The sequence below is a fragment of the Misgurnus anguillicaudatus genome, chromosome 5 (genome assembly GCF_027580225.2).
Source record: "Misgurnus anguillicaudatus chromosome 5, ASM2758022v2, whole genome shotgun sequence".
Taxonomy (NCBI): domain Eukaryota; kingdom Metazoa; phylum Chordata; class Actinopteri; order Cypriniformes; family Cobitidae; genus Misgurnus; species Misgurnus anguillicaudatus.
Window position 1 is genome coordinate 38,963,521 of NC_073341.2, and position 12,774 is coordinate 38,976,294.

General features: G+C 32.4%; 2 protein-coding genes across 2 annotated transcripts in view; both read right to left on the minus strand.

The window, feature by feature from the left end:
- Positions 1-454: 454 nt before the first annotated feature.
- tsr2 (TSR2 ribosome maturation factor) lies at positions 455-3,719 on the minus strand. Its single transcript, XM_055168120.2, has 5 exons — positions 3,562-3,719; positions 1,991-2,081; positions 1,803-1,894; positions 1,520-1,690; positions 455-1,435 (listed from the first exon to the last, which is right to left on the minus strand). The coding sequence occupies exons 1-5, from the start codon at positions 3,643-3,645 to the stop codon at positions 1,304-1,306; spliced, it is 570 nt and encodes a 189-aa protein (XP_055024095.2). The 5' UTR covers positions 3,646-3,719; the 3' UTR covers positions 455-1,303.
- Positions 3,720-6,527: 2,808 nt separating this feature from the next.
- cdk16 (cyclin dependent kinase 16) overlaps positions 6,528-12,774 on the minus strand; it is a 55,807-nt gene continuing 49,560 nt past the window's right edge. Inside the window, exon 17 of the mRNA XM_073868158.1 lies at positions 6,528-10,450. Within this exon, the coding sequence (XP_073724259.1) occupies positions 10,413-10,450 (38 nt within the window). The 3' untranslated portion in view covers positions 6,528-10,412. The remainder of the gene's footprint in view (positions 10,451-12,774) is intronic.

A 12,774-nucleotide genomic window follows, 5' to 3' on the forward strand; every position in this document is an offset into this window, starting at 1 on the left:
TTGAATGGTGATGCTTTTTCTTGATGAGCAAAACGACCCAAGAAAATAAGTCTAGGTTTTAGACCAAAAATATCACATTTAAGTTTTATGCTCAAAATCACACGCGAAAAAATCTTGAACAATTTTCTTAAACACTAAATTCAAGAAAAATTTGCTTACCCCATTCACAGATTTTTTTTGCTTGTTTTATGCACAAAATCATTTAAATTGTATATTTTTGGTCCAAAAACCAAACTTACCCTCCTGGGCCGCTTTGCTCATCAAGAAAAAGCATTTTAATTTAAGAATTTTTAGATATTTCCACCGAAAACAAGACAAAATACCAAGAAATGTTTTTCTTGAAAATCATTTTTTTGCAGTGCAGATTATCTGACTTTAACACTATATGCTGTATTCAGCATTGATGGAGACAAAACTTTGGCAACAATTTTAGTAAACTGAAAACATTGGACCATTTAATCCTGTTTAAACATCCTTTTTGAAGCATGAGTTCCTGTTTATAATTTTCTTACACATTTCCCATTGTGCATCTCACGTTGTTTGATGTGTGCTTTGCATACAGAATACTGTTATATGAAAAACTTGTAATATAATTAAATGACAAATTGCTTGATCAACACTCAAGCAAACTGCACAACCTTATCTTCAAAGACTAAAATAAGAAAATATGAAACTATAGGAACTTATGGTCCTTATGCACTATTTGACTGGAAAAACTGACCCAAACATATTACATACAGTGTGTTTTCCTTGGAGAAAATAAATAGACATGAAGGACAATAAATGACAGAATTTACATTTCTGGGTAAATGAGTCCTTTAAGATTCATCAAATAAAAAGTATTAAGTAAATTTCAAATAAAGAATAATCAATAGCCATACAAATTAAAAACCCGGTAACTGCAATTGTCAAATTTTCTCTTGCCGTTACTGTTATGACCACTAGAGGGCGACAACAGCGCGTTATAAATAACAGGCATACAGGAGTTTAAAAACATAATCAGGTCAACATGTTATTATAGTAAATAATGCATATAAATAATGCACCTTTGTAAAGCAAACTAGACTTTTCACTGGCTAAAATTTACTATAGCCAACATGTGTTTAAACTGATTTAGTTTATACTCTTAAAAATCTCTTCATCGGGTGCTGTGAGGTAATAATATCCCATTTGAATCTGCACAGACTGAATGGCAGGACTTTAGTCAGTATAAGCATACTGTCTGTAACCACACACACACAAAAATCCAGAGTGGCTGAAAAGTCCTTAAATATAATTTTTTACTCATTTATGTTTTTTAAAGTCACTTTTTCCTGCACACAACCGTCCATCCATCATCCTCTTCATCATTATTCATGACCTGAGGAAGAGGCTGTTGCTTCGCTGCTGTGCTGCTGACTGATGGTCCATCGCTAGCTCCATCACACTCCATAGCCTGAGAAAATGATCCGGCAAGATTACTTATTCAGATTCAGTCCCTTTTAGGATCTGAATATTAAACATTTTTAAGTACACACACCTCTTCATCATTGTCCTCTTCCTCATCATCATCGCCTGCTGGTGTTTTCACAGCTGTGGCTTTTGCCCGCCCAGTGTTTTTTTTCTGTGCCAGCTGGCTGATCTGCTCTCTAACCTCGGTCAGTTTGCCCTGATCACACAGCTGGTACATCAAACACACCTTCTGTGCCACCTGACATTAGACATCATTTGACAGAATTAGGATTTATTCAGACATACTATACGATTTTAAATGAAATAATTGATGACTAGTTAGTAACTTTATCTCCAGACCCAACACAAACCTGTGGTAAGCTGCCATCATCTACCATAGTGTCAAATTCATTGTTCATCAGGTCTGAGATAAAATCCTCCACTTCACACTGCTGCAGGTCATCTGTAAGGAGGAAACACACAGTGATTTGATGTTGGCACAGAAAGCAGAAGGTCCAACAAGATGTCTTTATTAGTAAACTCATTTAAATGCTCAAACCATTGTCATGAAAATACTGCTGAAGCACATCCACCATCCAGTCGGCCTTCTGCTGACTGTAAGCACCACCAAAACCATTATCAACTGCAATCTGGAAGAAAATAAAACACTTTTACTCTGTAAAGCAAAAGATTATACAATCACTCACGGAAGAAACACATATGTAGGGTTGCAAATAGGTGAAAAGTTTCTGGTAAATTTCTGGAAATTTTCCATGGGAACTTAGTCAGGGGAATTTTGGAAATACTCCAAATTGGAAACTTAACAGGAATGCATGGAAATTATTTTAAATTTCTTGTAAATTTGTATAAGCTATGTCATATACAAATATAAATAAACATTTTGTTTGGTCATAAGCAGACATGCATGCAAGGAATAACATTTTTGAAGAATCCTGAAACTAACGCTTATCAAGCTTGGATTTTATGATAAAAAATTCTTCAGATATCATTCTAATGTGAAGGGTTTTTGATCAAATACATGCAGGCTTGATGAGCATAAAAGACTTCTTTCAAAAACATTACAAAAAGTAATGTGTCCAAACTTTTGGGTGGTACAGTAATACTGTATGATAACAAGAACAAAATAATAAATCCTGATGTTTTAAACTAAATTATGCTGCATGTTTACTACTATTAAATTCCCTGTTACAGGCACCTCGGCAATTTTCTTAAATTCCCAGTTTTTTCCTATTAATTCCCATTGAAAATTCCCAGAATTTTGCAAACGTACACGTGTCAAAAATCTAATTAAAATGAAAAACACTGCAAAACAAAACAATTTTAGGGGTTTCCACCATTACCCCTACACTGCAAAAATGATTTTCAAGAAAAAAAATTCTTCAGTAAAAATATCTTCTTAAATTAAAATACTTCTTCTTGATGAGCAAAACGACCCAAAAAAATGAGTCGTTTTTAGACCAAAAATATCAAATTTAAGTGATTTTGTGCATAAAACAAGCAAAAGAAATCTGCAAATGGGGTAAGCAAATTTTTCTTGAATTTAGTGTTTAAGAAAAATTTTCTAGATTTTTTGCTTACCCCATTGGCAGATTTTTTGCTTGTTTAATGCACAAATTCACACAAATTTGATATTTTTGGTCTAAAAACTGGACTGAAAACAAGGAAAAAATACTAAGAAATTTTTTTCTTGAAAATAATTTTTTTGCAGTGTATTAAACCATTTCAAAATTAAGTAGGATTTAATGGTGGATATATTGGTTCACACCTGCCAGATAAGTTAATATACCAGACATCAAACCCATTACCAGTAGACACTTTAAGAGTTTATATTAAAACAAATAACTTACAGTTCCCACTATAGTTATTAAATCCATAATTCTTTCTATTGTTTATTCAGCAAGCAGAGTTTCGAGTGATGCATGTTTGTCGTGTATGTAAGTTAAGTTATATTCTGTATTACTTTCTTGTGTTTTCAGGGCTAACTTGCTAACCCAGTAGCAGTGCGGTTTCTAACTCATAAACTCATCGATTAAATATCGCTATACGAACATGACACTATTCTGAGAAAGTCATATTTTAAGGAACTTCAGACAACATGTATTCACTTACTTGAAGTACCGACCAGGCTTCCAATATCGCCCGAACTGCTTCAGTGAATAACTCACGTGTTGTTGAAGCGAGCGGAGCCATCATTAATATCAGCAGACCCGATCAGTCGAGCGCGGATTTCAGCGGCAGGCATAAGCAATCAACAACAGAATAGGATTTAGCCTTCAATGCATGAGAAGAGCAAATTTATTAAATATTTGGACTGGTTTATTTTTTTTTAGAAATGCTTCTACTGATTTATGTAAATATTAATTATAATCAAAAGTCATGTGTGGGATATTTTCCTCACCCGGGGATACGCGGACTACTAGTGGCCAACTGTCAAAAGCACTTTCATATTTGGCAAAATTATATTTTTTAAATATAATTCAAAATATACAAAAAATGTCGAAAACTATATTTGCTGGAAAATATTTTGGAATATGTTTACAAAAATATATTTTTACTGATGTATTTTTTGGCCATTTTAAAGCATAAAAAATATATTTAGCCCTCCATATGTTTCAATCCATTGGAAAAAAAACTTATAAAAGGTTCAAATTAAATATATTTCAACTTCAAAATATACTTTATAAAATTAATTTGTATTAAGAACACATTTAAAATATTTTTGGTAAAGAATACATTTTTGCCATATAGGATGTAAAATTAAAAATGTATTTGCATGACCTTATCCGTTTTAAAATATTGATATATTAAGGTTAAAACCGTAACAAATTCAAAAATATATTAAATTGAGCATTACTTTCTACAAAACGTATTTAGCATATATTTAAAATTAGGGCTGGGCATAGATCAATCCAGACCAATCTCATACAAAATAAAAGTACTTTTTTGCATAATATATGAGTTTTGTAAATATTATGTTTATTTAAACACACACACATACATATATATACATTTAAGAAATGTTTTATTTATATATAGTTTTTTTATTTAGGCTATATATAATATAGAATTTATAAAAATATAAATAAATGTATATACACATGTAAATGTTTCTTTAATACATACATGAATGTGTGTGTATTTATATATACATAATAATTACACACAGCACAAACTCATATGTAATGCAAAAAATAACTTTTATTTTGTATGAGATTAATCTAGATTAATCTATGCCCAGCCCTATTTAAAATATATTTTTAGCCAGAGAAATTTATTTTTTGCGGTATGAGTTAGTTGGTTTGTCAGCGGACTAAAGAGCTACAGAGCGCCACCTCCTGGACTAAATAGAGAAGACACTCAACACTTAATTTTATTCATCTTGTGATAAACGGCATTCATCCGCTTTTTAGTTATTGGTAAAATTCCCATTAAAGTGTCTTAAACATGCAAAAACAAAAATGTGCAAAGTGAGACACATTTATCTAGACATAAAGTGAATTCTGGTTGAAAACCAAACATATTTTACAAAACAATTGCAAATGTTTTCTTGCCAAAGTGTATGTTTGTAAAAAGTTTTCATATGTAAGATATGAAAAATAATACAAGCAGGTACACATTGTTATTCAGAAATGTACATACCTTTATTGAATATTCATATATCTTTAATACAATAAATGAACAGAATTATTGTAACATTTTCAAAGATGTCTCTTAAATAGTGGGGTTATGTGATTTTATCATAACAGTAATTCATAGTAATCCTCAGCAGTAAACTGGCTCAGTAAGAAACACAAAGCAGGGTGTCAGCATTGTAACATTCCTTGGAAAAATTAAACACCAACCCATGCAAGGCTTTGAATAACTTTGGCATTGACTAATAGCAAAAGCTAAGAAGCAGTCACCAAATCACGCTGCTGTATAATACATGAGGCCATGTTTAATGTTTACAAATCATGAAATGAGATGGAACTGCATTGATTTATATCAAGAAACAAATCATCAAATATAAAGTCTCCATCATTAGTATTTAGGTGTTTAAAAAAAAATCACAAAATATTCTCAATTGTACAATGAAGGGACATTTGGATTTTAAATAAAAATATGAAATAAAGTCTAAGATTTCTTGTGTATCCTTTTCCAGTTTTACCCTGGTGTTGTGGTCACTGTATGTAATTATAAATAAATGATATCATTCTGATGGTTAAGAATATAACCCTTTCAAATGATTTTGATACTGCAGGGTAAATCATATTAGTGTCATTTTGGTGTCTTCTCTTATTCTCAGTGTGTTATTTGAATAATAAAAACTATTTTACGTTCATATTAAATGTGGAAGGCACATTTCAAAGCTACTACAAAACACTTCATCATACCTCCCTGATTTGCATTTAAATCCGGTAGAGGTTACCTACTAACAAGTGCCTGAAGATGACTGACGCATTAATATATATGATGTCATGTTTAGTGGTAAAATTAATGATTTTTTAGTTTGCATGTGAGGATTTCCACATAAACACATTAATCTGCAGTTACATGTTTCTAAGAAAGGGTTTAAGTCCAAGACTAAAATGCTTTTTTGAGCTGCCTTAACTGAAAACACAACATAAGACGCATCTTAAAATAAATCAGTGCCATTGTTTGGTCTCAAGATGCACACAAGTAATGTTTTGTTTTTTTAAGGTATGTTTGTAAAAATACTTAAATGTCTTAAGATAACTAAGGCCTAGTCCTGGATTAATCTAAACCCTGTCTGGGAAACCACCCCATGTTGTATAACGTATCTCTTAATTTGTACTTTGGATAAACTTTGTTTTATTTGTACTGTATGTAATGGAAGTGTTAATGTTGTGTGTTGCCATGTAAAGCAAATTTGAGCAAAGGAAATGCGCAATATAAATATATACTTCAATAACTATAACCAGCCTGACTAAGCACAGTGATCTTTAGTGAAGTTTATCAGCAAATGTTCACGTTATGTTCTTAATTTAAATCTGATTATGAGTGGATTTTAAATATGGACAAACCCAACCCTACAGGAATAATGATGTAATGCACATGTAAAAAAATCATGAATATTACATTTAAATATCTCTATTTCTTAAAACAATGCTTTACAGTTTGTGCCAATGTTTTGAGTCTCAAGTTTGACAAAGATGGCTCATGTTTGTTGGAAATAAACTCAGTAATCATACAAGCATCTGGAAATAACAGTCAGCAATACTTCTGCATTGTAATTGCCAGGTTTTCAACATACATCTGAACCACATATCTTATGATGAAGAAAATGACTATTGCATTTACAACAACACAAAGGATAAAAAAGGGATATTTTTCAGCATTGCATCAAACATTTTACGATAGTTATTCAGGGTTAACATCCCTTGATTTATACAGAAAATATGGCCATTCTTATATGCATTATGAACTTATTGTCAACCGAAGAAATATACCATGATTATCTGAGAGTATTTCCTGTGCATTTTCAGTGAGTATTGCTTAATGTGTTGGTCTATACTGCTTTAAACAGATTTATATAAAAGCAGACTGCATCTCATCTCATAGACCAGCTGGAAAAACAAAATACAAATAAAGAAAATAATACTGATCAATCATCAAGTTTTGTCTCGTATGCCCATTCAGGAAGAAACATTAAAACCGTTTACAGAGGATAAGTCTGTACTGGCTCAGATGTCTCCAAGTATAAAAGCATTAAAAGTCACACTTATTAGATTTCACATTAAAACCGTTTCTGCTGTAAATTGTGTATGTTTGCATTGTTTGGAGAAATCATAGCTGTTTGAAACTGGGTGAATTTTTTATAAAAAAAAGAGAGAGAGAGAGAGAGATATATAGATGTTATTGCGTAAATTAGCAATTATTGCGCAGTAATGAAAAGTTGGCTACCACACAAGCACACATATAGCCACCAAAGCCCTTTCACTAGCCACATTTCAGATGAAAGTATTAAATGAACATGAGCCATTTTCATCCTAACAAACATTCAAACCAAATATCTACAACACATAAATCTCCTACGGTAGTAACGTCACTCGGTTACTACCGTACATCTCATTGAAAAAACGAGAACACAATTAACAACGTCATCAATGATGAGTAACAAAAATGATCATCTTTAAAATGATATATTGTTAGGAGGATTTTCTCATTGCACTCTTCACTTCTCATATTTACAATGTACCACAGTCTACAATACTGCCATGCAAGACTGTTATATTTCCCCCAATGTGAGCATCTTTCTCTCAAACACACTCACAATCACAAAGCAAACAGGTGATCTCCAACAGCGAGGAAGGAAGGTCACAGTCTATCACCAGATAACATTTTGGGATTGCTTGAAATAAAAAAATGACATATTCACATAAAATATTATCCATCCCCTGATTGAAACAGAGTCTTAATTGCATCAGCATTGCCAGATTGTTACACAAACAAATACAAAAAATTAAACGCTAGTTTTTGTTATTCAAACAAAAACTAACCCTAACTTCTGACTTTAACATCTTCTTAAAGTGTCTTATTAGGTGGGAAAAACAACAGACAAAGATGCTTATAATAACTGGATCTGGCAACACTGCTCAGCATTCAAGCTAAGAGGTAAATCTCACAAGAAGTATCTGGGTCACATTTCACCTCAAAATCAAATGAACATTTTTTTGCATGAAAGAAAATGATTGTTATTTTTGGTAACGTTAATATTTTTTGCATTTGCACATTTTATCTGAAACTTCACCTTACTGTAACATAATGTAAGGTTGTGTAATATCATTCGTTTTTCCTAAATGATGATTCTGAACTTTTTATTACAATAATTACTATATGAAAGAATACTGCAATGTGTATTATACTGCCTTAAAATAAATTATACTTAAACAACAACTGTATTTAAATGTATAATATACAAAAATAAAACTAAACTCACATTATACACTGCAAAAAATTATTTTCAAGAAAAAAATTCTTAGTTTTTTTGTCTTGTTTTCAGTAAAAATATCTAAAAATTCTTAAAATAAGATGCTTTTCTTGATGAGCAAAAAAACCCAAGGAAAATAAGTGTAGTTTTTAGACCAAAAATATCAAATTTAATTGATTTTGTGCATAAAACAAGCAAAAATATCTACCAATGGGGCAAGCTAATTTTTCTTGAATTTAGTGTTTAAGAAAAATGTTCAAGATTTTTTTGCTTACCCCATTAGCAGATTTTTTTTGCTTGTTTTATGCACAAAATCACTTTTTTAGATACTTTTACTAAAAACATATTTTTACTAAAAACAAAAAAAAAACTAAGAATTTTTTTCCCGAAAATCATTTTTTGCAGTGTAGAAATAAGATTACCTTTTATCAATAAAGAAAGAAAAACACATGCTAATTGCAAAATATCCTACAGAGCCCCTAAGGGGACATGGAGAAAAAAATTAAATCACGTTTAGTTTCGTGCACGCGTAAGTTTCACAGTTTTTTTTTTTTTAGTTTAGTTTCGCGTGTGCACGTGAAACTATTGCGTTTAGTTTTGCACGCGCGAAAGTTTCACATTTCGCGTGTGCACGTGAAACTAAACTCTAGATTTTTTTTACTCCAATGTCACCTTAGGGGCTTTGTAATATCCAAATGGTGGTAAAGTGTTTTATTGTCTTTTTGCGAAACATCTTTTCTTCTTTATTTGGGTTTGAGATGTAATTTGACCCAGACATATACTTGAAAGGTGTCATGAGATTTACCCAATAATCACATTTGCAGGACTGTAGACTGATATTGTGCACAGAGGCCTTGGTTTTTACATCCCGAGGAAACTACTGTGTTAAATCCGCAGTGTTACACGACACCGACGCGTACTAAATCCTGTATGAACAACCGGCCAGAGATGCGGTACCACGCTCAGCTGTTCGACAAAGTGACAGAAACCCGAGACCTATACAAATCCACCCGTTCTCCGCACAATCCTCGGCCTCATCTCACCGACTGAACCCAGATCAGTTTTCACCCCGAGTGACAGCCTAAGTGCTGCAGTAATGGAAGAATTATCAAAATGGCATGGACCAGGTGTCCGCAGGAACCATCGGAGGTCTTAGATGTCACGAGAGATCCTTGCCAACGTTCGCCCTCGACACAGTGTGGCTGATTCTTCATTGGGTTTATATTGAACACGATGATGGATATGGAAGCTCAAACCATGTTAAACCAGATGGGAGAGGAAACATGGGGTCTTTGGTGACCATCAAGATTATCAAAATGTATTGCATGGCAAAAAAACAAGTAAACAACAATTATAAGTGAAATGACTCCGCAAACACATAAAACATTGAAGCAAGACTGACATACAGTATCATTTCAATCTTCTGATGAACATAAATAATGACTGATGATGATGATGATCACACAATAACTGTGTTGGCATAGTACTAAACCTTAGGTTTTTGGATAGGAGGGCTGATTACATCAACAAAGGAGTAATATTGTTCTGGAAGACTACAGTGATAATCTATCACTTATATTAACTTGGCTTATTGTGGTCTGATATTCATGCAGAATCCTTCATAAACTGACCTTCCTTTTACACACATTACATTTGAAAAGTATTACAAAAACGCACTGATTCGTTTCAGTCAATGGAAGAAGAAGTTATGCACTGGAAACCTTCACAAGTCGTCCGATATCCAACAGGACTCGGCGTCTGATTGGTTACATACAGTGGTTGAGAGGGTACAGCAAACATGTTTGTAATGTACACAGGGAAGGGGCGGGGTGCAAAAAAGTTCACAATCGACAAAAAAACATGACTTTGTAGTCAGCCTCTCTTTGTAAACAGCTACAGTGACCCCTTCCATACATATAATGCCACAGGACTAGCAATGACTCAGTCAGTGAAATGAAAAAAATAAAAAACATCCCTTCATCTTCAACATCACGTCTTCAGTCTTCTTGCTCTTATCTGTCCCGTGTCCTCAGAAGAGCAGGCTCTGTCGCTGAGATATGCTGTTGACTGAAGAGAAAGACAAAGAGAAATCGATTTAAATGTTAAGATCAAATGTTGCATTGTTAAAGAACCAAAAGGGCTGTCAATCGTTTAAAAAAACATTAATTACGTAGCGATGCAGATTAAATTGCGTATCAAAAGCTTACGAATGAAGATGAAGTCATCGAGTAGAAATTTGGAAAGCATAATTTAAGACCCCTGCACTCCGCATTTTATTCATATATATATAATTAACTCTTTCCCCGCCAATGACAAGTTTTTACGGCAATCCATATTTCCGCTATTATCCACTAGGTGGCAATCTTACACAACTTATAAAACACTGAAGCATCCACTGATCCAAAAACAGTAAAAAGTGCATCTCTAACAAAAGTCCTTTACAAGAATGCAGTTATCTCAAAATTTGGTATTTTGAAGATGAAAACCTTCCCATATTTTACAGGTAATAAAAAGATAACAAATAAAGATACAATGATTTTTTTTATTTAAAAAAACATTTTCTGGAAGGCATTAAACTTATAAAATTTTAAAATAATTATAAAAAAAATGCTGTGCTGGTTGGGAACTTAAAAAAAAAGACTGGTGGGGAAAGAGTTAAAGCTCAAATTACACCAATAATAGGAAAATTTGTTATTAAGGAATATGCTTATGAGACAGGGGTCATAAAGTGCTTCATTCTGTTAAATTGACAGCCCTACAAATACAATAATATATATATATATATATATATATATATATATATATATATATATATATATATATATATATATATATATATATATAAAACACAATAACAGTTAGGGTTCATCAGGGGATAAATAGGGCCACCGGAAAGAGGTAGAGAGAGAAAACCAGCGCTCACTTCATTTAGAGAACTGGGCATGAGCTGTGGGTGAGGTCAACAAACCCAAACACCCGTTTATATGCACCCACCCGACTCGAGCCGTCATCCATGCTCAGTTTCGACTCTAGAGAAGCCCGGGCTGCTTTCTGATTTGATGGGGTAGACAAGATTACACATAGGTAGTAATGTTCCTCAGTTTCTGCAGTCAACAGAGCTACAGCCCACATTAAAAGAATATTTTACCCCAAAATTAAAATTATCCCATATTTTAGCCATAGGTGTATATGCGTTCCTTCATTCAGCCAAGCACAGTCGGAGATATATGAAATGATATCATAACTCTTTGTTTAGCTTTCCAATGGCATTGGATAGTGCCCCAAAGCGCATTCATCCATTAAAAACTAATCCATACAGTCATTAAAGGGACACTACACTTTAAAAAAAATATTCTAATTTTCCATTAGCATTGCACTCAAATATGACCAAAGAGTTTTGATATTTTTCCTATTTAAAACTTGACTCAACACTGTAAAAAAATTCCGTAGAAATTGCAGCTGGGTTGCCAGTAATTTACTGTAGATTTAAATTTTTGTTTTTTACTGACAACATTTTGTTCAAAGTTAAATGAACATTAAACATTTTCCAGTCTTTGTCTTTACAGAGTAAAACTAAAAAAACAGCATCAAGCAAAACATTCTGGAAAAAAAAATCTGAAGCAAAACACAGAAAAAGTTTGATGATGATTTCTGGTTCCCAGAATGCTTTGCATGAGGCTGTTATTGTATAGTTTTATTCTGTAAAGATAAAGACTTGTTAATATTTAAAATTTATTTAACTTTGAATAAACTCTTGCCAGTAAATAACATAAATTTAAATCTACGGTAAATTACCGGCAACCCAGCTGCAATAACATTGTAATTTCTACGGATTTTTTTACAGTGTAGGGGAGTTGGAAAATGAGCATATTTTCAAAAAAGTGGAGTGTCCCTTTAAATGTCTTCTGAAATTACACTGCAAAAAACAATTTTGAAGAAAAAAATTCTTAGTATTTTTGTCTTGCTTTCAGTACAAATATCTAAAAATTCTTAAATTAAGATGCATTTTCCTAATGAGCAAAACGACCCAAGAAAATAAGTCTAGTTTTTAGACCAAAAATATTAAATTTAAGTCATTTTGTACATAAAACAAGCAAAAAAATCTGCCAATGGGGTAAGCAAAAAAATCTTGAACATTTTTCTTAAAAAACTTAATTAAAGAAAAATTCAGGAAAAATTTGCTTACCCCATTGGCAGATTTTTTTGCTTGTTTTATCCACAAATAAATTTGATATTTTTGGGTCTAAAAACTAGACTTATTTGTCGTTTGGCTCATCAAGAAATAGCATCTTAAATGTAAGAATTTTTAGATATTTTTACTAAAAATAAGACAAAAATAAAAAATTTTTTTCTTTAAAATCATTTTTTTGCCGTGTAAGCAATAGGTTTTT